The sequence below is a fragment of the Lates calcarifer genome, linkage group LG14 (assembly GCF_001640805.2).
Source record: "Lates calcarifer isolate ASB-BC8 linkage group LG14, TLL_Latcal_v3, whole genome shotgun sequence".
NCBI classification, from domain to species: Eukaryota; Metazoa; Chordata; class Actinopteri; family Centropomidae; genus Lates; species Lates calcarifer.
Genome location: NC_066846.1, coordinates 4,149,608 through 4,177,224, shown reverse-complemented (window position 1 = coordinate 4,177,224; position 27,617 = coordinate 4,149,608). Strand labels below are relative to the sequence as shown.

Genomic DNA, 27,617 nt, shown 5'->3' with positions numbered 1-27,617 from the left:
TCATGTGTGATCGCTGTCCTGTCCAATCAGATGACGACACTTCCAGCCAAGGTAAAGGTGAGAGCCTGCTGGAGAGTCTGGGGAGGAGCTTACACCCTGAACTTATGAAGGTATGAGGGATGGATGGGAGGGTGGTTTATTGATTAATTGGTTAATTTGGATGATTTCAGATGAGTTTTGGTGTGTCTATTACTACACAATGAGTGCAGAGGACAGTAAGAAAAGACATATCTCAAAAATAAGTTTGTCCATGAACTACATTATATTGTTTCTAATTATCTTGGTGATGGAAGAGCCCTAGAGGAGCAGCTTTTTTGTTGTACTCACTGTATCTGAGTCAGTTTTTCTAAGCCTAAGAACAGTGGTATTTCTTCCACACAGACCGCGCTGCTTTAATACGTCTATAAACCCAGAGCTACACGCAGACAACAAAGCCCTGTGTGCTCTGTGCTGCTGTTTCACTCTGTTTGCTCTGGGCTACTCCAGCACAGCTTTTCCCTCTCCATGCAAAAGATCACTTGAGTTTGTCTGCAGGCTGGACACAGTGAAAGCAGAAACAAGGGGGAAGGAGAAGTGGGGAAGGGGAGATGGATTAGGGCTCTTACCGTGACCTGAGGGTTTGATTTGTTTGTCTCCATGAGACGCCCTTCTCTCTCCTGCTGTCTGGGTCTGTTTGGCTGCTCGTCTCTCCTTCACTGTGTTGGTTTACCAGCAGAGAAAACGCTAGCGGGCAACTCAGCTAACACTTTATTGTCTCATTATAGTATGAGCTACCAGTTTTGTTTTGAAACCACAGTGCTGTTTTCCTGTTTCTTTAATATTGATACAAATTGTTTGGTTGAGAATATAAATAAATAATGAAAATAATGGCTGTACTAGGACTGGGCAATATGACCAAAAATGTTATTCTGATAAGAGTTTCAGGTGATATCGATAATTATCACGATAAATGTGAAATCATTATTTCTTTCACATTTAAAGGCTAATTAGATTTTTGCTCTCAAGTGAAAGTTGAAGAATCCTGATGATTAATCGTGGTTTTAAACTATTCTCCATGGTCAGAACATGACAAATACTTGTTAAACAGTGGAACAATCCACAAATCTGTGGTAGAGAAACAATAATAATGATAAAATCTTACCTATTAATCTAAAACCTGACTTGTACAATGCATAAGGAAATTGATTATATTGAGCATTTATCGGCAATTTGATTTTATATATTATATATATTTTATATAGATACAGTAGTAAGAAGCATTATTTAAAACTAAAAGGTGCCATTAAATTCAGATCGCAAGAATACAAGTTAAAATGATATAGATCAAGGTGACTGATTAACTCCTAAAAAGTAAATACCTGAAACATTTTCACTGACATTCCTCCACTCTTTGTCTGCAGTACGCCAGGGAGACAGACCAGCTCAATAAGATCAACAGGAATGAGGGAAGACAAAAGCTTTTCTCTCTGGATCCTGAAACGCAGGTACAGCAGATGCCTCTTTGAACACTTAGTTGTTCTATGATTTATTTATTTCAGCATTGATTCAGACTGTTTCATCTCTCCTCTCCTGTCTACCATTTACACTGTTTCCTCCTCTTTCTCCTTTACACATCCCCCTGCTCTGTCTCTCTCCTCTCCACTGGATCAATCTTTTTTTTTTTTTCCTCCTTGTTGTTTTATCTCCTGCCTCCATGCCTCCCACTTCCTCCTCTTCTCTCCTCCTCCCCTCCTGTCCGATATCCAGAGGCTGGACTTCTCAGGCATCGAGCCAGACGTGAAGCCATTCGAGGAGCGTTTTGGCCGACGAATTGTGGTCAGCTGCCACGACCTGACCTTCAGTCTCCAGGGCTGCGTTAGTGAGAAGGGTGACGGCGTCCTCACCAATGTATGTCATTAACTTATTTCCACAACACAGATTCATCTTATATTCTGCTTTTACTCTACCACTGCCTCTACTACTCTTAATGTTTCACCTTATACTGCTACTTTTCAGTCAAGTAGATGACCAAATCACTCTGTTGTCTTGGTATTCATCCCAGAAATGAAACTGTTTCAGATTTGATTAAATGACTTAAGATTATACCATCTGTCTACCTGTCATCGAGGCTGAGGCCAAACCTTAAAGAATACTTAAAAAGTGATCAGGAAAACATTGCAACCAATTCGAAACAGAACTTGTGAACAATGAAGATACTGTATCCTCCCTCTGATTTTGATTGTATGCACTTAAGCACATCTAACCACAACACACAGCTTTCCCTTTCACACCACAGATCTTCCGCTCTCCTCACCCTCTGCCGTGCTGCCCCAGATAATATACCTCCATAATTCATGTGAAGCCCTGTCTGGAAGCAATTTAAAGTAACCAGACCAAAAGAGGGATAACACAAGTCCATATTGCTCTAATATCTTCTCATGTTGTTTGTGACTAAATCAGTTTGAACTTAAGGTTATGTAAGAATTCTGTCTGATTAATGCGTAAATTCCTCATTTCTAATACATGACGAGCTCCTGAGAGCATGAGGCAGCAAGTTTGGAGCATGTGTGAGCTCTGTCTTTGTCAGAGTGGATTGCCATAGTCATAAAACATTGAGTTGGACGTCCTCCTCCTGTTTGCTGGTGCATTAGAGAGGTTGGTAGGAGGATTGAACCGACTCATATTTGTGGTTTGGAAGCGGCATGCGCTCTCTCTCTCTCTCTCTCGTTCTTCCCTCCCCTTCTTCCTCCCCTCCCTTCTCTCCCACAGGCTCTGATAGGTTTTAATGTTTATTGGATAGAGGGAGGCTTGTCCATCATGCGGGAACCAACCTTCCTGGCATAAGTGCACAGTCATTCAAAAATATGTGGGCTGTGGTACTGCAGAACCAATACGTTTTGGGACTGATACTGAAGTCCAGTATTTTATGACAATATTTATTCCTCTCTATTTAAGCTAAATTTACCGTAAAACAAACATTTCTAAAAATGTACAAAGCTACAATTTTTAGTTGCATGGCAGATTAAAAGTCATAGTTGCCAGCTTCTTAAATTCAGGCTGAAACTGGTTTTATACAGATTGTAATAAACCCCACTTTTAAAACAAGTTAATGCATCTAAACATTAGGTACAACATTAGGATTTTTTTAAAACTCTGGGCTATAACTTGTAACATGTCACAGTAGTATTAAGTTAAGAGAGTTAAAACTGCCCTGTTTGTGCTAATCATGAAAGAACAGTGTAAAAACAACTGTCAGACATTATAGGGTTAAAATTAGAATTCTCAATACCCCAGCAATCAACATGTTAGCTTGGGGTCATTCAGTATGTCGCCCTGAAATTTCTGAAAATATGAATAATTAGGGTGAATTCTTGATGGAGGGATCGAGCTAAGTAGTGATATTATAAACCCTGGTAGATGTATTGTGAGAAGCCTATAACCATCTCCCTGCTGAACCCCCAGGTGGAACCGTTCTTCATCAGCCTCGCCCTCTTTGACGTCTCCAAGAGTTGCAAGATATCGGCCGACTTCCACATCGACCTCAACCCGCCCTGCGTCAGGGAGATGCTGACCGACGCCTCGGGCCAGCTCTCCCCTTTGTCAGACTCAGACGGTGGTGGAGGTGGAGGAGGAGTCGGAGGGGGAGGAGGAGGAGTGATGGTGAACGGAGACTCTGGGAAAGGGAACGGCCTGCCTGTTCTTCAGAGGGTGTCGGAGGCTCTGCTGCGCTTCCCTACACAGGTAGAAACTTGATTGTATTGACACAGCTGTCTAATTAAGGAAATGACTTGATCTGAATCACTGATGTACTGTACAGCTGCTGTTCAGGACGGGGTGTGAAACCTGAGTCACCGTTGTGTTATTCGTACAGATCTAGGTGTGAAAAACACAGTGTTTCCTTTTTGTGAAACACATTTTGAAATTCGTGTCTTACGAAAAAAATACAATTCCTATAGTCTCAACAATGCTAGAGAAGTTAACTTTGTTGTTTTCTGGGATTGGTTTGTTTAGTTTTATAATGCTCAATTATGAACAAAGGTCACATGGGCTCTGGTGCTGTAGCTGGCGTATTAGAGATTTGGCAGCCCTGCCATCCTGTTGGGTTAGAGGTTTTGCTGATGTGGGTTTTGCTGATTCTTAATTTTTTAGAGTGGTTCTTCACTCTGGTGTTCATGGCAATTAGACCACATGAAGAAATAGCTGAAAATGAGCGTTAGTTCAGTCTGTGGCTTTCTCTTTCTTTGTTTTGTTTAGGTTGTTTCCAAACATAATGAACTTTTGGGCGTCAGATACAGTGTCACTAACTTTGTGCTCATTAGTTCAGACTGTGTTCTTACTTCTGACAAACCTCTCTGAAGTTTGCTTCAAAAACAGTGAATTTAAGGAAAACTGCAGGGCTTTTGAACAAGGACGTTATTTTCTGGACCTTTTTGTAAAGGAATAAGATGATTTTTGTTTAACCATAAACAGCATTTTTATTGCTGCCAGACTCCACTGACAAAAACAATAATTTTACCTTGCTTAAGACTGGAGTTACTGCCTCGATAGGATAGTTTGTTTGTGTTACTGTGTGACTTTTTGCAGCGGTATAAGTACTCAGATCCTTTACTTAAGCAAATAACACAATAACACAATAACACAAATAAACTAACCAATCAGTGCAGCAGTAGATTAGCTGCTCCCATGTTCTGCAAGGTAAAATTACTGTTTTTTTAATGGAGTCTTGTGGCTTTGAACAGAGAAATTAAACAGCTGTTTTTGGTTAAACAAAAAGGATCTTACTCTTCAACAAAAAATAATTTAAAAAAAAATGCCTTTCCACATACAGTAAGTAATACAGCCTACGGTACTTTGAAACTTAGACACCAAATTGACAGCTTGAAACACAGGAAATGTTTCTGTGTATTTCAAAGGTTTTTTTTTTTTTTTTACAGGAAACACCTCTCAGAAGTGTCCTCAGAGGTTTTCTGAAACAAAGCACATAAAAACATAACCACAAAGGGTAAAGTAATTCGAATACATGTAAATGTAAGCTATTAATAACTACAGTTTACAAGAAACACACTAAGAGGATTTAGAATTGCCTCATCAGCATCGTCAGTGGAACTTTGTTGATGCCCTATGTTTTCCAAGCTGCGTCAGGTCATGGTTGGATGCTGTCCCCAGTCCTGCCGTGTGTTCCCTTACATAGCTCAGTGAGGTGGCTGACTGCTGACTCGTCATTTATTTCAATAACTCTGCTCAGCATTCCCACGCTGACTGCAACCGGCCAGGGTGTGGGACAAGGGATAAGTGATCCGGCCAGGGTGTGGGACAAGGGATAAGTGATCCACTTGATGGATTCCCTCCTCTTACATCAGAGACCTCTGGGGACACCGTGAGCAATGGAGCCCTTTACCCAAATACATGATAATAGCGCTCTTTGTATTGATTTCTCTTTCCTGATCAAAGTGCTGTGCTTTCCATTCTCATGTCATTGTAGTATTTCCAGATGGTGAGTGTGCCTCCAGACAATGCTTGGTCCATGTCCAGCCTTTAAAAACTTCAAGAGGATCCACATGAGTCCTCAGTTTAGCTCATTCAGCTAGCATTTGCAAGTGATTTCAGCTCTCTGTGGTTTGCCAGTTTTTGCCTGATGTGCGCTCGGTGCTTGGTGATGTAAGCTTTATGTCTTGTCACTTTTCCTCCCTGTATTTTAAGCCGAGAGTTTATTTAGGAAAGAATAATGCCCATGTGTGAGTGTTACTCTTGGCTCGGGCCTTGTGCAAACTCCTGCAGGTGCTGTGAGATCAGCACACACACACACACACGTGGTGGAGTTCCTCACCTCTGGCTGCTCGGCCCATTAATGTGATTAAGTCACTCCGCAAGACCAGTGCCTGCTGTAAATTAGCAGCAGTTAGGTTATAAAACGTGGTCAGATATTCACTTTCTATTTCCATGACAAGCAACATGACTGGGCTACAGAGTCAGACTCACCACCACCAAGTACAAACAGTGTTTCTAATAGAGAAGCAGCCAGTAGCAGGCCACTTCTATCTTATATACAGTTTGAAAGCTTCAGATATAAAATTAAAAAACCATTCCAAACTTCCATACGTCTCATTTATGGACTTAATGTTACGTTCTGTCAGCCGACATCTGTGAAAGTCCTACACACAGACACACACACACACATATACAAACACATGCATACAAACATAGCAGGCTCTACCTCTGTGATTAGTGTGCTATTATAGCTTGGTTGACCACAGTTTAATTTAGGTGCACTGGGTGTGGTCCAAGGACAGGCCTCCACTTGTTATATCTCTCCACTACATCAGCAGCTCTCCGGAGGCCGCGGCCTCTGCTCCAGTGCATTATATAATTCACAAATCTGATGCATTTGCCCGAGTGCAAGTATTAAGTAGTTTCAGCAGTTTTCTCCCCCCGTCTCCAACCAGGGGTGGTTCGATGGTTTATGTCTGCAGAAAGGAGCCGTGACACTGTTTGCTAGCTATTCTGGGAAGCAAAATGTTGAATTTAGTAGCTTTCTTTCCCCACAGCGTGCAAAATATATGGTGATGAGTAGTAAGCAACAAATCATCATGTCGAAAATTGAAACCAGAAGCAGCTGTGTGTGGTTGTGTAAAACTTGTGAAGATCAGTGAATGAGGGCAGATGGGAGAGGATGGCTTGGATTGGGACCAGGGTCTGACTGGCACCATACTAGTCTCTTCTAGGACGTGTATTATTAATGTGCAGTCTGTGATGTCTGCATGTATTTTGATTTAAAGCTTCATTAGCCGCTAAAATAGTGTAACTACTCCCTTGGTAGTGCCACTGAGTTTCATTACTTACGCTGAAACTTTTATGATTTCCAAAATGATTTCCTGCTGCTTCTGTCTGTATTTTTATTTCTCTTCCCAGAAATCTCCATGGAGGTTTTTTTTTATTTGCATGTGTGTATATTAATACAAGTAGCGTGGCTCTGTCCGAATGTAATTTCTTTGCCCCTTGAGATTGTTTGTGTGAACTGACACTACAAGCTCAAAGACAACACCGTTTCACCAGACCAAAAATAGATGTGAGCCCCATGTGGTTTTCCTGTATAACTTCAGCTAACAGCAGCCACTTCCCCTGCACTTGCAGCAGTGGATGGATTTAAGAGTGAGAAGATATTTCAAGTTTAAATTTCTGATGATTGACTATTTATTTGAGTAACCAGCAGTTTTGATAAAGTGGTTTCTCATCAGATCCATGCACCCATCAAGTGATCAGTGTCTCCTCTTCATATTCCCTGTGGGCAAATCCTAGAAGGAGGGTTGAAGAGGGAGACGCTAAAAGTCTGCCAAATCGAATTACAACCACAGATGATGTTGAATACTGTATCATCTTGTTTCTACGCTAATTACTCTCTTCACTCCATCTCTCCCTCTGTCTTCCAGGGTATCTTTTCAGTAACCAACCCTCATGCAGATATCTTCCTGGTGGCCCGTGTGGAGAAGGTGTTACAGAACGGCATCACCCACTGTGCCGAGCCGTACATCAAGACATCAGACATCAACAAGGTCCATTGTCTTTGCTTTCCACCTCATTTAAATATATGCACGTGAGGCAGTGAGCTTTCTTCTCTTTTCCTTCCTCATTTTTTCTCCTCTCTTACATATTGATTTTGTGTTTTCTGTTTGTCCTCTCCCATGTCTGCAGACTGCTCAGAAGGTGCTCAAAGCTGCCAAGCAGACATGCCAGCGCTTGGGCCAGTACAGGATGCCATTTGCCTGGGCTGCCAAGTAAGACAGGAATAAATATTACCCAGTAATAAATCTGTCTGGATTCATCTTTGGAATGTCCCAATACAACTGCAGTGAAAGACCAGCAAAAAAGATAATTCATTGGATTTTATGCATCCTCTACATGCGTCAACAGGTCTCCAAAAGGTTTAACAGATTCCATAGTGAGAAAAAATCCTCAACCCAGGACGTGTGGGAATCTGCTCACAGCCTGATAATAACACTGAAATGCCATCGTGTTTCACTTCATTATTCTATTGAATTGTTGAACAAATTCTGAGGTGTTAGTAGTTCAGGATTTTCCACGAGTTTAGTACTACTGCAAAACATATTACAGTAAATATTTAAGCAGCATACTTACCCCAAAATCATCCAAATAAAAACGGGTGGGACTACATTCTGCATTATATTAGCCCTAGATTTAAAAAAAAAAAAAAAGTTGTTTGCATAAGGCAGGCACTGTAGCCATGTGTGTATGTGTTTCCAGGCAGGTGTTCAAAGATGCTCAGGGCAGCCTGGACATGGATGGGAAGTTTTCCCCTCTCTACCGCCAGGACAGCGGCAAAATCTCCACTGATGACATCATCAAGCTGCTGGCCGAGATCAGGAAGTGAGTCATCGCTATTTTAGCCAGTACATAGTTACTGAAAACACTGATGCGCTTTCATATTTATGCCTTTAAAGCCCGTACTTCAAATTGAATCGCACGGGAGTGTCGTACAACTTTGCTGCTATCTCTGGAGGTCATCCCATAAACAAACAGCACTTTGTAAATTTAGAAATGCCCCTTATTCAGTTGCATCCTCCTCTTATTTTGAATCTCTTTTTTTCCTCATCAGACCCGAGAAGAGCAAACTACAGACAATCCCTGGACAGCTGAATGTCACCATTGAGTGTGTCCCACCTGACTTCTCAAGTATGTTGTCATTTCTGCACACTCCCCTTATCCTAACATTTGTCTCTCTGTCTGTAACAGTGGCCACACTTTGAAGTCAAGTGCCTATCTTTAAAACACACTAACCACTGCACAATGTAGATATGAGGGAGCTGTGCACATATCTTTACATTGCAAAATAATACAGTTTGTGAGCCTGTCATAGTTAAATTGGAAAGGCTAACAGCAAATTTTCCAGTACATTCATTCATTAAAGTAAACAAGAAAGTAGACTTCCTGTGATATCATCTACAGTTTCACCATATTCACATGTAGCTGCTGCTGATCTTATCTAGAGTGTGATATGTCAAAACCAAAAGAATAAGCTTGAATTTCTTGATCACCACGATTATGATTAAACAAACAATTGCAAAGACCAAAACATGAAACCAAATATTCCTGCAAACAATACAGTAAGGAATCACATGGAAAGAAGTAAATGACAGAAAGTTGATGGTGGAGAAAACACTTTTATTTTGATGAGATAAGTTGACAGCTAAAGACTGGCAGTCACTGAAAGTCAGTTTTCAGGGTCACAATGAAAAGGAGTGAAGAAAAGGAGCAAGTATTTTGGGTGATGGATTGTATCCACATGGAGGAAAGAACATGATGTGGTAATATTATAGAAGGTACAATAAAGGGAAAACCACAGCAGCTGAAGAAACTACTTAGATGCCTTGCAGGGAAGCAGTTAAGATAATTGCAAATGAGATGGATCTGTAGCAAGGTATCAGCTGTTTTTGAAATCAATATCAATATGTGAGCTTGGACTGACAAGCATTTGGATGTTTGTTTGTACTTAGCTCAGAGGTAATAACCCTGAGTTGGCACAAGAAACAGGAAATCAGCAGTGAAGGTTTGGTTCCCTAAGTCATGCGCTCCCCCCTCCCCAGATACGGTGACTTCCTCTTACATTCCTGTCAAGCCCTTCGAAGACGGCTGTGAGCGGGTGTCAGTGGAGATCGAAGAGTTCCTCCCTGAGGAGGCTAAATACAACTACCCCTTCACCACCTACAAGAACCAACTCTACATCTACCCCCTGCAGCTCAAGTACGACAACCAGAAGACCTTCACCAAGGTGTGTGACTCAGACTGAAGCTGGAGACTAGATGAGAGTGGTGATGATGGGAATGAGTGATGGAAATCAGGGAATGACGCACATGCCACTGATTGGACTGAGTGGGTCACTCTCACTGATTACTAGCTCAGCTATACTATGTGCATTGACTCACTGATGTAATGTTTCCTCCACACCAGGCAAGAAACATTGCAGTCTGCATCCAGTTCAGAGATTCAGATGAGGAAGGTGCAGTCCCTTTAAAGGTGAGTTGTGTTAACTGTATATATTGAATATATGTTAGTGATACACACATTTTATTTTGAGTTTTAGGAATATATTCACAGGTGCTGAGTTGCCATCCAAGCCTAATTTGAAATTTAGAGATTAAAGGAGCTATATGTAAGTTTTGCTATCGCTACATAGCCAACTTTAGCATTAGCAGCTGTTTACTACTAGTCTAGAAGTTAGCTGTGATTTCAGCATTAAACCTCATTCCTTTACTTGCCAAGAGCTGACTCCAGCGGTGTAGAGCTCAATGTTTTGTTCCTAGTTCTATCACTTCTTCTACTAAAATTAGCATGCTAACCAGCTAGCTCCTGCACATCTCATCACTTTCCGATGACAACTCACTGCCTTGAGGAAGAGGGCATATTCTAACCTCTTGTATTGTTAACGCAGCAATGACTGAGAAATAGTAGAATCTACAAGAAAAAAGGACTCATGAATTTAGAAGAAAATCTGAATATTATGAGATTTTGATTCTCTGTCCATCAGTCAGTCTACTTTTATGTGCCAGATAAAGGATGTAGATGAGCTAAAGTTGTAGGTTTTATCAATAAATACCTTATTATCAAAGATTTTAGGATGACCTAATATTATCATTGATACAGAGTAAAAGAAAATTTACTACTTCATGTGTGTAGAGCTACAAACAAGTCACATACATGGACTAATATAATGTAAGCTCCTGCAGATTTTGTAATGAAAAGATGCAAAGCTTGAACAAGGAGTCTATAGACTGTTAGGAACAACATGATCCAGAGAGATATGATGTTTTTGTCAAATTGCAGGACAACATATATACACTCACAGCATAACATACAGACAAAAGGGAAAAAAGATGGATAATATAGACTAGATTAGGCTTATAATGATCAAAGGGAATAAAGTACACAGATAGAGGACAGACAAAGACAAGATGGTTGGGGGTGATGGAACAGTCACTTCACTTTATTCTCAACAGATTAGCAGGGGCCTGGTGCAAATGTCTCAAAAACAATAATACTGTTGTGAAAACTTGTGGAATGTCCTAAGTGAGATTTGATCAGAAGCAGAAGCCTCAAACATGATGAACTCTCCTTTTTATTGCTTTTCACAAAGTGGAAGTCACAGTGCAGCTGAGAGGCCAGAAAAGGAGAGAGGAAAAGCTTACAGAAGCTGGTTATTATAGCTGGCAGGAGAAGATAATGAATGGTCACTCTTTTTTTTTTTCTCCTCTCTTCCTCTCTATTTCTCTCTGGCCACACATTTCAAATATTTGTGGGTGGAAACAGTCATCAAAGCACCGTGGATTGTTTTTCTTTTCACTTTTCCAGACAGAGGGAGGAAAACAGAAATTCTTTGACTTCAACCGCCAAAACAGTTACACTTGATGCTCTTGATTAAGATGGCCCGGACAGACAGATCAGCATGCAGTCAAGCGTATTATATCTCATAGATAGAGTGCACACACACTCTCACACACACACACACACACACATCCACAGCCACAGGCTGGTCTCAAACAATGCTTGAGGTACAGTGAGGCAGAAAGATGTTTACAAACAGTGAGCCGGAGCCAGCAGCACACCTCTGAGGAGATGTAATCAGAGTTGGCGGAAGCTCAGGGAGGTTCTGGGTTTTATGCAAGACACAAATCTGCCTGAGAGGAAATTCTTTTGATGCTTTGGGGAATGGGGACATCAAAGTAGAAAAGAAATGAGATTTCCCAAGACTGCAAATTGAAAATACATTGATTAGTGCTGCCTCCAAGCTGCTATCTTAATCCAATTATCCTTAAATTGGCCAGTCAAACCTACATGAGCTCAGGTTTGATTTATTTGTGTATTTTAATCTGTTAATGCCCTAAAACAATTAGTAGTTCTACCAGTGCAGCCAGTGGAAAATGTTGAAATGATTTCCAGTCCTGTGTGGCACAGTTCATGTATGAACAGGACAGCTCTGACAGATAAGATTTCAGGCATCTCCCCCACCTTCGCCTCAGCCCCCATCCTGTGCCAGGTAATCAAGACTCCTATCAGCCCTCCACTTGCGGTTGCAGTGAAGGGCCCCGAATGTGTTATTTTTCCATCGTGGTGGGAAAACCATTCATCAACTGTGAATCGCCTGCAGTCCTACTGTGCCATGTGATCTGCCACAAAAGATCTTTGCTGAAATCTATGTAACCCCCCACCCCCACCTCCCACCCTTTTCTCCTCCTCCTTCACCTCCACCTCTAGCTTCTTCCTCTGGTTTTAGCTGAGAATCTGAACCCTGTCCTCTCTCTCGCTCCGAGCCTCTCCCGTCCTCCAGGCTCGTCCAGGTCCTCTTGCAGAGGCTCCAGCTGTTTTTTCCGATCCTGGCTCCTATCAGTCTCAATTTTAATCACTTTGGCTCCAGAACTCTGTCCTTCCTCTGGCCAGCACTGCTCATTATTGTTCATTAGATGTGACTACAATTGTTAACATCCTAATTACAGTATCAAACCAGCCATCAGAATCTGAATTTTCTTCTTCCCCACTGTCATGCCTCATTAGACATATCCTGACCTGGTCGAGCTTGAGATTGTCTCACAGGTTTATTTTTTTTTTCCCACAGAACTTCTTCTCACAGTGGCTGTTGCTCTGATACGAAACATATTGGCTATGCTGTCTTTTCCCTGGAGTTTGAGGCTGCATCCATAAAAGGATCCCACATTTACAACTGCTAATGGCTCTAGTTGCCATTTGGAAAGAAAAATGAATATTTATGTCACCACATGTGGAGTCAAAGTGCTGTAATTGTCCTGTTTGTTGGTTTTCTGTCATCAACATCCAGTAGAGGAGGGAAGGCAATGCTGCTTAGTTAACATATACTAAACACTGCTGTGCGAGGCCTCAAAATTCATATAATTTTTCATGATGAGGCCCGTTTTATCTAGTCACCACCCATGCGTTTGATGATCTCAGGTTCCCCTCTCTAGTTTCTGGATCCTTTGTTTGAACTGTTGGTGCCTCAAGAGATGCGTGTGATGAAGGGCTTCTACACCCGCATAGTCGTTTTCTCCAAATATTGTCAGTAACCACAGATTGCTGAGCACTTACTCACCGCTGTGCCCCAACATCAAAGTGCCAGGGTTGGATGACTGATGTGCTTGCTTGCCTTACAGTGCATCTACGGCAAGCCGGGAGACTCACTCTTCACCAGCAGCACCTATGCAGCCGTCCTGCACCACAACCAGAGCCCAGAGTTCTACGACGAGGTGAGATGACTTCCTCGTAATATTGACCCCATTTAAACGCATCAGTATAAAACAGTTCCTCTGCAGTTCAACAGTATGTAACTCATTCAGTCTGTTGAATAAAACCTGAAGTTACTTTTACTTACTGAGTTTACACCAAGAAGTGCATCTGGCGAAGAAACTCTGACTGCTCTTTTTCTCAAAACACCCTGGAACCTCGTATTTTTGTACAGTGCGTGTTCAGTTCTTCAAATTCCGCAGCCAGCACTGAGTTAATCCCATAAATCTGTCTCAGGGTAGAGCTGTGATCTCACACTAGGCTGGTCAAACAGTTACTGACCCCTGAGTACACACACACACGAAGCCCTGAGCTCAACAAAAGAGGTATGGTCAGGACACTGTTAGAGAGGGGGGTCCATATGGCAGATAAGGATCTTACGAGTCCCCACATACACCCGCATACAGGCATGCACACACAGTGGCACGCTCACTGGGATTTACCCCCACATGCCTCAGGTTCCAGTCACATGATGAAGAATTTCTGCTTTAACAGGACAACAGTTATCTTTGTATTTTTGCATATTTTGCCTTCATTTTGTTATCCTGTAACGTGTCTGACTACACTGAAATGTACTATATAAGATTGTTTATTATTATTATTAGTAGTAGTAGTATTAATGTACCAAGGATTCTGACATTTCAGAGAACCAGGACATAGACTGCCTTATTAGGCTGCCCCAGTGTAATGGTTGTCTTCCATAAGTTTTATCTGACTCACCTAAGGGAGCAATTTCCACATCCTAACTGAGTGACACACATCCATGTCATAAACTGGACAGTCATATTCATTTATGAGGTTTCTTAAGAAACTTGCTGTGAGGAATATCTGTCCTTGCGGAGAATCAATTTAGCTGTTCTGCATAGTATGTGTCATTTCCTGTGAGAAAGTCAGCATGTGCAGACAAACAGGGAAAATACATTTCCTTGCTTTTGCTGCCCCCTTGTGGATAAGATGATTTTAGTACGTTTCAGTATAAGATGCTGCATCACATGTCCTATAATGGTTCTAGAAGTGAAATACAAACTACAATTCTCTATGGGAATTTATGTTTTCGTTAGTTTTGCCTTTATTGATTTAATGTCAAAAGAGAGGAATGATAGGCACATGACGAAAAATTAATTTTTCTGTTACACCCTCCTCAGTGTGACCAGTAAAGCATGAAATCAACATTGTTTTGATGCACTGAGGACAGCCTCAGATATCATTTGCTTAGTAGTACTGTATCTTAACTATATGTCCATTATTGGTATCTATATGTTCCCCCTCAGGTCTCAGTATAAGGTATAAAAATGGTGTTGATATATTAAGCTTAAAACAGTGACCTTCTCTGTGTACAGGTAAAGATTGAGCTGCCAGTCCATGTGCATGAGAAACACCACATCCTCTTCACCTTTTACCATATCAGCTGTGAGTCCAGCAGCAAGGCCAGTAGCAAGAAGAGGGAGGGAGTGGAGTCACTGGGTAAGGCTGTGGTAAAATAGTTTCTTATTGTTTTTCATATGTGTCCTTGAATGCAGCATTATTAAAAAAAAAAAGCCTCTGTTTTCATCTTTCCCAGTGGGTTACTCCTGGATGCCTTTGCTAAAAGATGGGAGAATGCAGTCATTAGAACCTCAGCTATCTGTAGCCGCCACCCTGCCTGCTGGATACCTGTGTCAGGATACCAGAAAGGTAGAGCCATATCGTCTTACACCGAAACTCAAACACTGATGTAACACCAATAAATTCCTCAGAAAAAAATGTTTGGAGTCTTTTGTCAGCTATTTGTATTCAAAGTGCCAGCGCGTTAGAAAAATGTGGACATATGACTTTGTAGGATAACAGTGTTCCAACAAGGACTACATCATCTTCTATACTTTGTTTCACTGTCTCCTTTGAATAGTCCCAACCAGACATCAAGTGGGTGGAAAATGCCAAGACACTGTTCAAAGTGAGGACCCATGTAGCATCAACAATATATGCTCAGGTACAACTTGAATCTTCTTTTATTCTTCTGTTCTTTCTCGTACCTGTTCGCATAAGGCCAGCTGGCATGGATAGGAGTGTGTGAGTGTGTGTGGGTGAGACTGATATTTGACTGTTTCATCCACAGGACCTGCATCTACACAAATTCTTCCAGCACTGCCAGCTGATGAGGACGACGTCAGAGGGCAACCCAGCAGAACTGATCAAATACCTGAAGGTGAGATGCTGCTTGGCAGTACACAGAGCAGGGATCAGTTTACAGATATCGATCAGTTATAGATATAGATATAGCTCCAGATCATGTACTGATTTAGGATAACCTTCTTCCTACTTTGATCCTCTTCTCTGTTCACTTCTGTAGTTTTTAATTTCTTACCTCTGACTCACCCATTTCTTCCTCTCCTTTCCTCCTCGTTCCCACAGTGCCTGCATGCCATGGAGACTCATGTCATCATAAACTTCCTACCAACAGTGCTGATGCAGCTGTTTGAGGTGCTCACAGCAGCCAATAAAGAAGCCCATGAGATTGCTGTCAACTCTCTGCGGTTAGTTGTTGACTTGCGTGGCTTGACCTTCTATCAACGTCTGATCAAAAATGCTTACAGTAGATTGTATCCCTTCTCTGTATCCTCAGTGTGATCATACATATAGTCTCCAGATGTCACGAGGAAGGACTGGAGCACTACCTGCGCTCTTTTGTCAAGGTAACCTACCAACACAATCACTGTTGTAGGGGTTTAAAAGATCCAAATAATTCCAAGAGAGAATAATGTAGGAGCTTAAAATCCATCTTCTGTGTATGGCTTTGTGTTTTCTTTTTTTTTAAAATTCTGTTCTCAGTATGTGTTTGTGACCAACAACCCTGCGTCAGGAAACTCAGCGACCACACACGAGGTGCTGGCCACCGCCGTCACAGCCATCCTCAAGCAAACTGCCGATTTCAACACCAGCAATAAACTGCTCAAGGTTTGCGTTTTCATCAGTTTCCGTCGCTCAAGTTAGTTGCAGTACCAGCACTGAACAGCAGATGGAGTACTTGTCCATAAAAATGGATCCTCATGTCCTCCAAACAGAGAGTGAATTCCTCTCAAGTCTGTTGGAACCACTTCTGAAGAAGACATCCTTAAACATGCAGCTGCTTGTTCCATATTTCCCCTGTTTGCAGGTGTTATCTCTGTGACTTTTAGAGTCATATATTCCCTTACGTCACTCTGGCTGTTTGCGGTGAATTCTGTTTATTTTGTTGTTCCTTCCATATGGGGCAACATTTGTCTAACTCCAATCCTCTTTTATCCCTCTCTCTAGTACTCCTGGTTCTTTTTTGAAACCATGGCCAAATCCATGGCCCAGTACTTGCAAGACGGGAACCGCATGAAGGTCGGCATGAAGTGGTTTCTCTCTCCTCTTTTGCACAATTAAGATTGAGCAGTTTATCAAGACATGTTTTCCACATCTGTGTGTTAAGCATCATGAGTCTTTACTTGTGACAGTACCCAAAGTCTGCATGTCTAGTTCTGGCATTGATCTCACAAACAAATTTATACCACGTGTTATGTCCCAGTGGATGTCAACAGATTTAAACAAATCTCACACACTCACAAGAAAGAGCAGGAGACAAAGAGTGAGTCATAAAGCCATGTGTATATTTCTCATTCTTGTGCCATTGGTCTGCATTTCATCTGGGTCCCAACCAACAATGCCAGACTCAGCAGTAAATTAAGTAATGGCTGTAGCTGTATGCTGCCGTTAAGAGGATGTTGAAATCTGTTTAGAGGAGTGTGTTCTTTAAAGTTTATCTACATATATACTGGTAATTCATCATCATGTTCCTTCCAGCTCTTTGACATTTTCACTTTTAAATGCCCTCCACTTAAGTAATCTATCATTACATATTCGCCTTGTCTATCTCTTTAGATGCCTCGGGCCCAACGCTTCCCCGACAGTTTCCACCAGGCGCTCCAGTCCTTGGTGTTGTCGGTCATGCCCCACATCACCATCCGCCACATGGAAATCCCAGAGGAAGCTCGCTGCATCAACCTCAGCCTGGCCAGTTTCATCAAGGTCTGAGCCCCACATGCAAAAACCAAGTTTGCTGAACTTACTGAAGGCTGTTTGACTTACAAATGTTGATTCTGCGCAAAAATGTGTTTGTTTCATCTGGGATCACACTTAATGCACGCATCTGAGCTGCATGCCTGCTAACCAAGCTTCTTCTCTCTGCAGAGGTGCCTGACTTTCATGAACAGGGGCTTTGCCTTCGGCCTGGTCAATCATTACATGTGTCATTTCGGCCTCAAAGATCCCAAGGTACGTGCCTCGACTCAGCAGCCCATCGTGCAAAAGACGACGACCACTTAGTAAAAATGTATAATTTGTGAAGAGTAAAGTGTAAGGGAACTGCTCGAATATATGAGGACCACTGTAAACTGTAAACACATTTTCAGCTGATAAGGTGCTTACCAAGGTATGACTAACATTACCTGTTATGTTCCCTGAAAGGCAAAGTTGTGTATTTAATCTGGACATCACAGAAAAACACACAGTTCCTCCTGTCCTATCTCTGTATGTATCACAGACAGAGACAGGACATTTGACTAACAAATTAAACGCAGACACCCAGCATGTGTTGTTTGAGAAGCTTTGAGAGGATTAAATTTGAATAATGAGAACTATATTTTTGCACCGAGGCAGTTGACAGAATTTTTTGTGTGTGTGTGTGCGTGTGTTAATACTCATGTACGTGCTCTGTATTTGCCACAGGTGCTGAATGAAATGAAATTCGATTTCCTGATGACTGTGTGTAACCACGAGCACTTCATCCCTCTTAACCTGCCCATGGCTTTTGGGCGCACCAAGCTGCAGAGGGTGCAAGGTGAGAGTCGGACATTATCTATTCTGTCCTCCACTGAATGCATTATGCTTCTTACCACACATATAACCACTGACTAGCTCTCAAATGACCCCACCCTCTCAGCCCCACCCTCTCACTGACCTTGCTCTGACCTGCATCCACCACACTGATCCCGTCTATTACCCTGCCTAATTGTCAGACCCACTCATACAGTAGTCTATTATTAAGTGAGTGGCAAATCCTACCTGCGTGACATTACACTGATCTGTACCAGCTTAACAAGTTTGCCCAACACTTAATTTACACAACCACAAGTGAAAGCAGACAGCCGTGTGCCGTGGAAATGCTGCATGTATTGTTTACAGTTTTACCCCCAATTTCTTTATTTTTACTACCCCCCTCTGTGTTTTTTTTTTTGTTTGTGTGTGTGTGTTTTGCTTGTGGTCAGATTTTATTCCGTATGCGACGGAGCTTTTTGGCCCTGTAGGTAGGTGAAGCTCACCGCACCATACCATCGCCAACCACGTTTGCTGCCGTACGCAAACGCCTCACAGCACATGTCTGCTCCTTGTTCTGACCTGCACTAACCCGCCGTCCTGTCAGCCCCACTCCCTTTTTCTCATGAGGCACTCATTCACTCCCAGTCTCTTGGCAGAATGCTAATGCAAGGCTAATGCTATCGTGTGCCTGCCGGGGCCTGAGCCTGTGTATTGTAGACGAGAGGAGCTTGGCTGCTGTGGGAATCAACTGACCCTCTTCTCTTAATGCTTAATTGACTTGATATTTGTAAACACTAGACAGGAACATCTCTCATGGAACTGTGTTTCTGTCTCTTGCTGTTTGTGTCTGTCTTCTTTCTTCCCCTCTTTCTCAATCTGCCTTTGTCATTAGAGGAAAAATTTGCAGATGGTTACTCCATTCTCAGGCTACATTGCCTGTTTTGATATTAACACAGCATTATTGCGAGACTGTATGTCATTGTTTATGTTGAAACAGACAACTTGTCATTTCCAGCAGCACGTCTCTCTGTTTGCTGTTGATTGACTGCTCTTTTCTCACCATAAAATACAACTGAAAATTTCCACATCATATTATGCATTTCCTACTCTAGGCCATAGGGGTGTAATGATTACATCCACAGTGTTGCATCATGACATGGGAAAGCAGACCTGCTATACCGCTGACTGTGGATTTTGGGAATCGTTACACCTCTAGTAGGCAATGTGTAACAGATTGTCTTAATTTCTCTCTTTTTTGTGTGATGTGGAAACAGTAACGTCTGAATGAATGTGTTATGTGCTTTGTTGGTATTCTGTTGCATATTGTTTTGCAGTGTTTAACTTATAATGAGACCTGAGACATTGGTCTTTGCACTCTGATTGTGTGATCTGATCTTATTTTACATTTTTCTGAGATCTTCTGTGCTCAGCACCACAGTCTTGATTTGACCACACCGGTATCACCACCACTTAAACTAGCATACTAACACATGCTGTTTGGCACAACCACACAGAGCAGAGTCTGGAGTTCAGCCTGACGGAGGAATACTGTCGCAACCACTTCCTGGTGGGTCTGCTGCTGAGGGAAGTGGCTGAGGCCCTGCAGCAGGGGCCGGAGGTCAGGCAGCTGTCCGTGAGCGTTCTCAAGAATCTTCTTATCAAACACGCCATGGACGACCGCTACACGGCCTTTAAGGTGAGAGAGGGTGGGGCTGAGCGTGACACTTGATCATAGGGAGAAAAAGGAAACAAGGAGGGACAACAGGAGAAGAAATTAAGAGAATGCTCAACAAGAGGGAGGGTGGAACAGTAATTCATTGTTCAGAATAATTCTGTCTGACCAGTTTGAGCCAAAAAAAAAAAAAAAAGTTTGTGCAGGAAGGACTGGATTCCATGCTGTCTACTTAACATGCACAGCGAATGCAAAATCTGTCAACCTGCTTCTTTTTGCACCTGTTATATCAAACTAACATAACTAAAATGTTAATTGTTTGTTGGATCCATTTCAAAACCCTAAAATCTTATTCAAGCAAATGTACACAATGTCTCCACTCCCTCCACTGTGCAATCTGTTTGAATCCAAACTTCACTCTTTGCAGGCCAAAAGCTCATGTTTGATGAGGCACATTGTGTAAATATGCTAAACTGTAGTTTAACGGTGTATTCACCCCCCAACATGATACTGATGTCTGTTATGCAAACAAGCTAGTGTTTAGAGTGCTGGCACCATCGAGAGCAGCTGAGGACAGATATGCTTTTGAGTAGAGTGTTACGAGCAGACAGTAATTATGTATTTGACATGAACCTAGAATGGCCATCTCTCATTACATGTGTATGCATTTTCTCTGCCTCTATAACTTTGTGTCTTGTCACTCATCAGAATTCAGACAAAGGTTTCACAGTTTTGTCAGCGCATTTATTATTAAAAAGCTTGTCTTGTCATGTTTAATGTTTCAGAATCAGCAGGCCAGGATTTGTTTGCTGTACCTTCCTCTTTTTGAGCTGCTCTACCAGAACCTGAAGCAGCTATCTGCCCAGCCGCACACCTCCAGCCCCGGGCTCGGCCTCAACGTGAGTCACTTTGCACTCTGTTACTGTCATCTAATGAAGACTTGCACTGTTCATTACATTATGAAAAAGATGACGATTGGCTCTTAATCAGGCACTAAAGAAGCTTGATCCAGTTTCAGAGGAACTTCGGATCATCTCTCCTTGACGAGGAGCCAATTTTAGTCTGAAACTTTGTACTTGATGTAATGAAGAAGAAATTTTAGCAGGAACCAATTAGCTCATTAGTTTATGGGAAAATTCACAGTTGCTGTTTCTTGGAGTCTGCACCAGGAAAAGACAGATCTGTATGTGTTTTCACAGTGACTGTCAGTTGTAATGCAAACTTGAAATTGTGTCCATCAGGACTGTGCAGTCTGCAACTCCATAAACTGACTTTCATTCAATGAGAGTTAAACTCCTTCATATTCTGTGTTGTTTGTGATAAAGTCTGAGCATTCTTCCAGTTTACTTGACTAAAACTTGAAGTAAGTGTTCAGTATGTAACACTTAATATCATAACAGCAACACAGTTTTCAATTCTTCTCTCTTGTGGTTGTCCAGGGCTCCAGAGATGACCTTATATCAACCAGCTCTGCAGACAGCAGGAGAATCAGCACTGCAATTGAGAAAGACCACGGTTAGTTCAGAACCGCAGATACCGTATAACATGTACGGCATCAGGCCTCTTCCTGTTTACACATTGTCCATTATCATCGCCGCAGAGGCCCTTAGCACCGGGGCTGCGCAGCATTTGTTATGTAACACACAACTTGATCCATTAGGAGCACTCTGTCTGAAAGCAGCGGCAGCAGCTGTGTGCCAGACATGTGCCACTAAGAGTGTGCATTGTTGTTTATTTGTTCTTGGGATTCAGTATGATACACATCAAAAAATGTCTGTTGATGGTGTTAATGAAAGTAGCATGGACTGACAGGGATAAAGCAGCATTAATAATGGCCAAAGGAAGTTAGAAAAAAACACACAGCGTGACAGTGAATATGGGCATTGTAATTTGTCATCTTTTCAAATTTCAGATGTTCTTCAATGTCTGTAGCGGCTTTTCATTAAACACTGTTGTTGACCCTTATTGTGAGAGGAAGAATAACTCAACATAGTCCACAAGTTCACAAGGGTCACATTTGAAATAAACAATAATCAAGAACATGATGAAGAAGCTAAAATATTCTGACCCTACACACACTTCCCATAATGCAAGTCAGTATCTTCTTTTCCCTGGTGACATAACTAGGGTTAAGTTCTCATACTTCAAAAAGCTTCTTTATGGCCACAAAAGACTTTATAAAGTTGGTTTCACTGGCTCATCTAATCTTGCTGTATAAAATCAGTGTTTAATGGATGGTTTATTAAGAGCTGTGTCTGCCAGAGGGTCAAAGATGTGAGGAAGAATTACATTTACAAATATGATTTTATACACACAAAAAAAAAAGCATGTTATCTACTTTAATGTTTTAAATAACTTTGGGGAAAATAAGATATGAGTCAAATTATGTTCCAAACTGCAAAATTGTCATTCAGTGTAATGGTGCATACTTCAGTTCATGCTCAGAAAATATTAAAATGAAACAGGATACAAAAAAGGCAACATTTTAAGTCACCCATTTTTTTTTCCTCGATGCTTGAAAATGCTTGAAAACCCCTTTTTGAACCCAGATATCATGATAACAATAGGAATTGCCAGATAAATATAAAGCACTTAAGGGTGTGTCAGTGCATCTGTTATCTATTTTTGTATCCAAGATCAGTCTAAATCCATTGTTGTGCTTGAGACAGTGCCACTATGTGCTCTAAATCTACAAATGTTACTGCCAATGAGCTTGTGAGGATTGAGTCAGTGAGTACATTTCATTGTGCTGCTTTCAGTTGACATTAATAATACAGCACTGTGTTGGCTCCAGGTCTGCTTGCTCAGAATGGCCATGTTGTGAGGAGAGAGGACTCCAGAGGCTCTCTGTTTATGGACCCGGGGACACCGGACAGCATCGAGGTGAGAACATTTCACACCAGCTGATCCGCTGCTGAAGACTTTATTATTGTTATCCCTGCTACAGCCTGACACAGAGAGTTTGAGAAATTAGATTTGATGTGTTTTGTCAGTCGCTCTGTGTCATGTTTGTACAGTTAATTGAATAATAAGTGGATTGAAGCACATGCCACGTACACTCACTGTTTTGGGCCCAAGTTTGAGGTCACAGCTGTATATTTTTCAAACAACAAACCCTCATAAAACTAATGTTAGTCACATTGGCTCCTCCATGTTGCTTTTGACCAGTGTTACAGAACCCCCCGCAGTGTGAAACTGTTGCTGTCTGTGAATACAGGGCCAACATAACAAACCCTTGATCGTAAATGAGCCGGAATAGCATTTGCATCATATTAATCCTCATTTCCTACCATTATTTTGAATTAAATACTTCTTTTGATCTGGGACCCCTGTGCTAAGTGGCACCACATGTTAAGTACTGAGGGAGACATGTTAATAGCTTTACACTGGCAATCACACTAACTTCATGTGAACATGGGACTGTTTGTGTTTCCACTGTATGGTCAGGCACCCTGATGTTGAATACAGGGGATGGACCGGAGTGGATTATTCATCATCTGTGTAAATACTACTTGTAGCACATATCAGCATATTGTCTTTGGTTTATCGCAGCTGGTGATTTCAAATTCAACAGCCTATTTAAACATACTGATGCAGCTGTAGATCTTACATAAACTACTGTGCAGATGTGCTCACTTGTCTGCTTTCAAACTCCAGATAGCATAATATAAACAACTTAATCCAACCACTGGTCAATTTGACAAAAGTATCTCTTGTTCTGGGAAGTCTTTTTTCATAAACTTAACGCAACATAAGTAGTGCAGCAGTAAATTTACTAATGTTTAGAAATTCTTCTCCCTTGATGGAATTGCTGAATCCGTAGAAACATCCTGGCTTGATAAATTCCATATTATTCTTACAGTTGATAAATCCCATGTGCCCTCCTAATCCTGTAACCCAGTATTGTTTGTGTAGCCGGCGTCCAACATATCTCATTTCTCTGTGCCTTAGAGCTCTGTTGTTGTACACAGAGAGACACGCTGTTGCACTGGATGGCACTTTCTTTCATTACATTAATTTTAGTCTGTTCCACATACTGTGCATCTTGTACTGTGAATACTCACCAGTGCATCAAATGTGTATTAATCTGTGGCCATCAAATACATTTTTAACTTCTATTTGCCTAATGTGTCCAGCTATTGTAGAAAATTACTGAGCCCCTTTTGAAAATGAGACTACATACTTGTGAGTCAGAGTCATATTTGGTACTAAATAACCAAAACAGCTTATTGTCTCATTATAAGAGTCCAGTGAGATATTAAACATACTGTAGTATCAGTGCTAAAGAATAAATGCAAACAGTGAGGCGGTGCAATTCATCCTCAGACTGAGGCCTTGTCTAGATAAACATGTGCTGTATCTTCATCATCCTATGCAGCCTCGGCCCATTTTGACTGTAAAACTTGTTGTCAGATTTTAGTAACCAGTGTGTGTGTTTTTGTTTGTGTTGAATCTCGTTGCAGCTGCAGAGGCGTGGCTCCACCATGAGCAGCAGCCCTATGCCCCCCATCGGCCGACTGGGACAGTACGAAATCAAAGGCCTCCTGCTCTCTTTCCTGCACATCATCAAGACCTTGTCAGAGGGTCAGTGATGATTTATGATCTATACCCGTGCTGCGCGACCAGGCCTGTGTTTACCATACACAGGATATGACGTAACCACCCCTCCTGCTATTTTGGGATATGCAGGAACCTGGCTTGGCTTCTAGATGAATAACCATCTTAAGAAGTGACTAATTGTCAGCCAGGCTTCTCCCCTCCAGGATGTGTATTTGATTTAGCTATACAACCTCTCTAAATCAACAGGAACTGTTTGAAGTAGTTATTGAATGTTGACTACACCTTGTTGGTAAAAAAAAAAAAACACAACAAAACAAAACAAAAAGAAAAACAACATGCATTAAAGACTTTTTCTTTTTTTTTGTCCACAGACACACTCACAGCCTACTGGAATAAAGTCAGCCCACAAGACATCATGAACTTCCTCAGTATGCTTGAGTGAGTAGTGTATGAGAGAAACAATTCCTCACCACATAATGGCCCATTGTAACACAGTGACTTACTATACAGTGAGTCTTTTTCTTTACCATGTTTAACACCGTTAAGATCAGCAAATTTACATTGCAGTCATGTTGCACTCTTCACCTGCCGAGCGCCCTCGGTCAGCTGTTGTTTGGCCAATGTTGGTTTATGCAACTGACATTATACTGAATCCACGGGGCATGGATAATGGAAAAAAAGGAGCCATCTAGAGCTAAATCATTTAAAAAAACAACAATAAATTAATTTCCTTTTTACTGTGTGTACCGTGAGTGGACAGATGATTCTTGGAAAAATGCCAAGGCTGAAAAGCAGAAATAGATAGAGCAAGACACACTTTCATATTTTCTGTTATTTTAACTCTCCCTGCAGGACTTGCCTGGTTCAGTTTCGTTACATTGGAAAGAGGAGCATTGGCAGGTAAGGCCTGTTATACCTGCCATATCTGAAATTTGAAACGCAGCTAAATTTAGTTCAGCTCAGGAGAGCTATGATTCCAGGTAGTCTCCACTGATTTCACAGACATGATGGTTAATTATTACGTGTCTGAAGGAGAAAATATCCTCTGTTTGGAAGTGATTTATCTTGTTGCTCGACTTTTAATAAGTCCCACGAGTTATTCTGCATTAATCGTTAATAACAGGTTAGATATCTGCAGCCTAGTTATAAAGTTTCGGCAGCTGATGCAGGGCCGCATTTCCTTTCTGTGTCTTTACAAGAAATAAATGCTCTCTCTCTCTCTCTCTCTCTCTCTCTCACACTCACTTTCTCTTTCTGTGGATGTATTATTCATATAGGAGTCAGGATGTTTGTGTATCCAAGCTGTTCTCTTCAGAGAGGAAGTCTCAGACGATGCCGGCCATGCGCTGCAACCGAGCCAGTCTCATGCAGACTAAGATACACCAGTTCAGCACTATGGAAGCCTCCCTCACTCTCAATATAGGTAACCACAAGCACAAGTTCATATTTTAAACTTCAGGTGACTCTTTATCTCATGGGTTTATTTTCAATCAAGCCTACAGTTGGTACATATTGTATAATTTATATTGTCTGTTTGATTAGTGTCAAATTACATAGTAAATGTTGTTCAGAAAATTATCAAGAAATTACAGGACCAAAAAAAAAAAAAAAAACTATTAAACCTTACATAGGCAAACTTAACAGTAAATGCAAGTAAAAACATACAATAATTAAATGAATGACGACTTTTGTGTCAACTATGTTCCTCTAGTAAATGTACTGTTTAATTAGAAAAGCTTTGTGGCAGAGCAGTAGTTTCTAAGCCACTCTTTCCACAAGTCAGCCAGGATTACATGAATTATATCAGTGTTGAGACCTGGAAAACTCATTTAAACAAAGCAGTGAAGGTTTGAATGTGACAGTTGGAGAGCTTAGGTGAGGAGGCGACTGCACGAGTTACTAACGCAAAGTTAATCTCATAAGTCAGACCTGTGCCCCACTACCATCTGTGGAAAAGAAATGTTGGCAGAGACGCATCTATTTGTTCTAGGTCACCTTGAGCTCTTGTAATGACTAGAACAAATAAACCTACACCAAAGTACAACACCAAGTTTGTAGCTGAATGGAAACTAGCCAGAAATAGTTCCTGGATCCCCTGTAATCGGGATAACAGCCAACAGAGTGGCTGTCTCAGTCTTTAGATTTATTTTATTCAGCTCCAGTGCATCTGTGAGCTCTGACCAACAGCACCTTAAAGCCACACTGAAACTGGATGCATACAGCGTACAGTGTTGACCAATTCTGCGTAGGTGCACTGTACATTCAGACTTTAAGTTGTTTGCAAGGGGATTCACTTTGCAGCAGAACCATGACCCTAAATATAACAAGACTATGAGAGGCCCAGACTGTGGATCTCTGCCAGTAAACAAAGGATTAAAACCACTGTAAAGCTTGGCTGGCATCTTCATCTGTTTATTTTATGTTAGTGTTTTGCTGCTGTTTGCTTAAAGAGACACATTTTGGTTTTGGGAAACTTGTCTGTTGCTCAACTTGCCTGTGAAATGATGATAAATCCAACTTCTTTGCATCCACTATAGATTCAAGTGTTTTTTTATTCCTCTTTAATGAGAAATGGCAAATTATTGATGTTCCTGACAACATATGATGATGGAAAGCTTAATCAAAAAGTTGAATGGTGCAAGATGTTCCTGGGTTACACTGTGTCCCCACTAAGGGTATATTAAATAACTCCTTACTCCTGTTTTATTCATGTGCAATCAAGTAAGTAAACAAAGAACTATATTGAAATTAGCAAATTAAAGGCCAGACATCAGCAAGATCAGTGCTGATACTGATACAACATGGTAATAATCAGCTTTTTCTACACAGACATGAGTAATGAATATGTCCTTCAATGCAGTGTCAGCAATTACCACACACTGTGTCCTTATGTTCTTTTGTTCCTGTGTGTGTGTGTGTGTGTGTGTTTGTAGGGACGGGGCCATCAGAGGCAGAAATCCACCATCAGGCTCTGCTTGAGGGCAACATCTCCACTGAGGTCTGCCTGAGCGTTCTGGATGTCCTGGCTCTTTTCACTCAGTGCTTCAAGGTCAGCGCACACACACACACACACACACACACACACACACAAACCACACTGTGACCCATAAATAAATGTGTTTATATGTATGTGAATGTGCACTGTAGCACATATTTACATTTAATTTTATTATCATTTACATTTACATTTACATTTACACTGAAGATAGATTTGGTTAGTGTTAGTAGATGTGTAGTGTCTTCAGGGAATAATATAAGCCAATGTAGCGTCCACCTAAATTACTGT

At 41.4% G+C, this 27,617-nt stretch overlaps 1 protein-coding gene across 1 annotated transcript in view; it reads left to right on the top strand.

Moving 5' to 3' along the window:
- dock11 (dedicator of cytokinesis 11) overlaps positions 1–27,617 on the top strand; it is a 60,445-nt gene that overhangs the window by 15,419 nt on the left and 17,409 nt on the right. Inside the window, 31 exon segments of the mRNA XM_018674242.2 lie at positions 31–110; positions 1,401–1,484; positions 1,747–1,887; positions 3,442–3,720; positions 7,407–7,529; positions 7,669–7,751; positions 8,239–8,361; positions 8,591–8,667; positions 9,579–9,763; positions 9,943–10,008; positions 13,152–13,244; positions 14,622–14,745; positions 14,843–14,955; positions 15,167–15,250; positions 15,377–15,466; positions 15,673–15,794; positions 15,884–15,953; positions 16,090–16,215; positions 16,555–16,626; positions 17,164–17,310; positions 17,473–17,556; positions 18,010–18,121; positions 19,614–19,795; positions 20,557–20,670; positions 21,211–21,286; positions 22,566–22,654; positions 24,235–24,355; positions 24,703–24,769; positions 25,184–25,231; positions 25,609–25,754; positions 27,265–27,380. Coding sequence (XP_018529758.2) covers positions 31–110; positions 1,401–1,484; positions 1,747–1,887; positions 3,442–3,720; positions 7,407–7,529; positions 7,669–7,751; positions 8,239–8,361; positions 8,591–8,667; positions 9,579–9,763; positions 9,943–10,008; positions 13,152–13,244; positions 14,622–14,745; positions 14,843–14,955; positions 15,167–15,250; positions 15,377–15,466; positions 15,673–15,794; positions 15,884–15,953; positions 16,090–16,215; positions 16,555–16,626; positions 17,164–17,310; positions 17,473–17,556; positions 18,010–18,121; positions 19,614–19,795; positions 20,557–20,670; positions 21,211–21,286; positions 22,566–22,654; positions 24,235–24,355; positions 24,703–24,769; positions 25,184–25,231; positions 25,609–25,754; positions 27,265–27,380 — 3,437 coding nt within the window.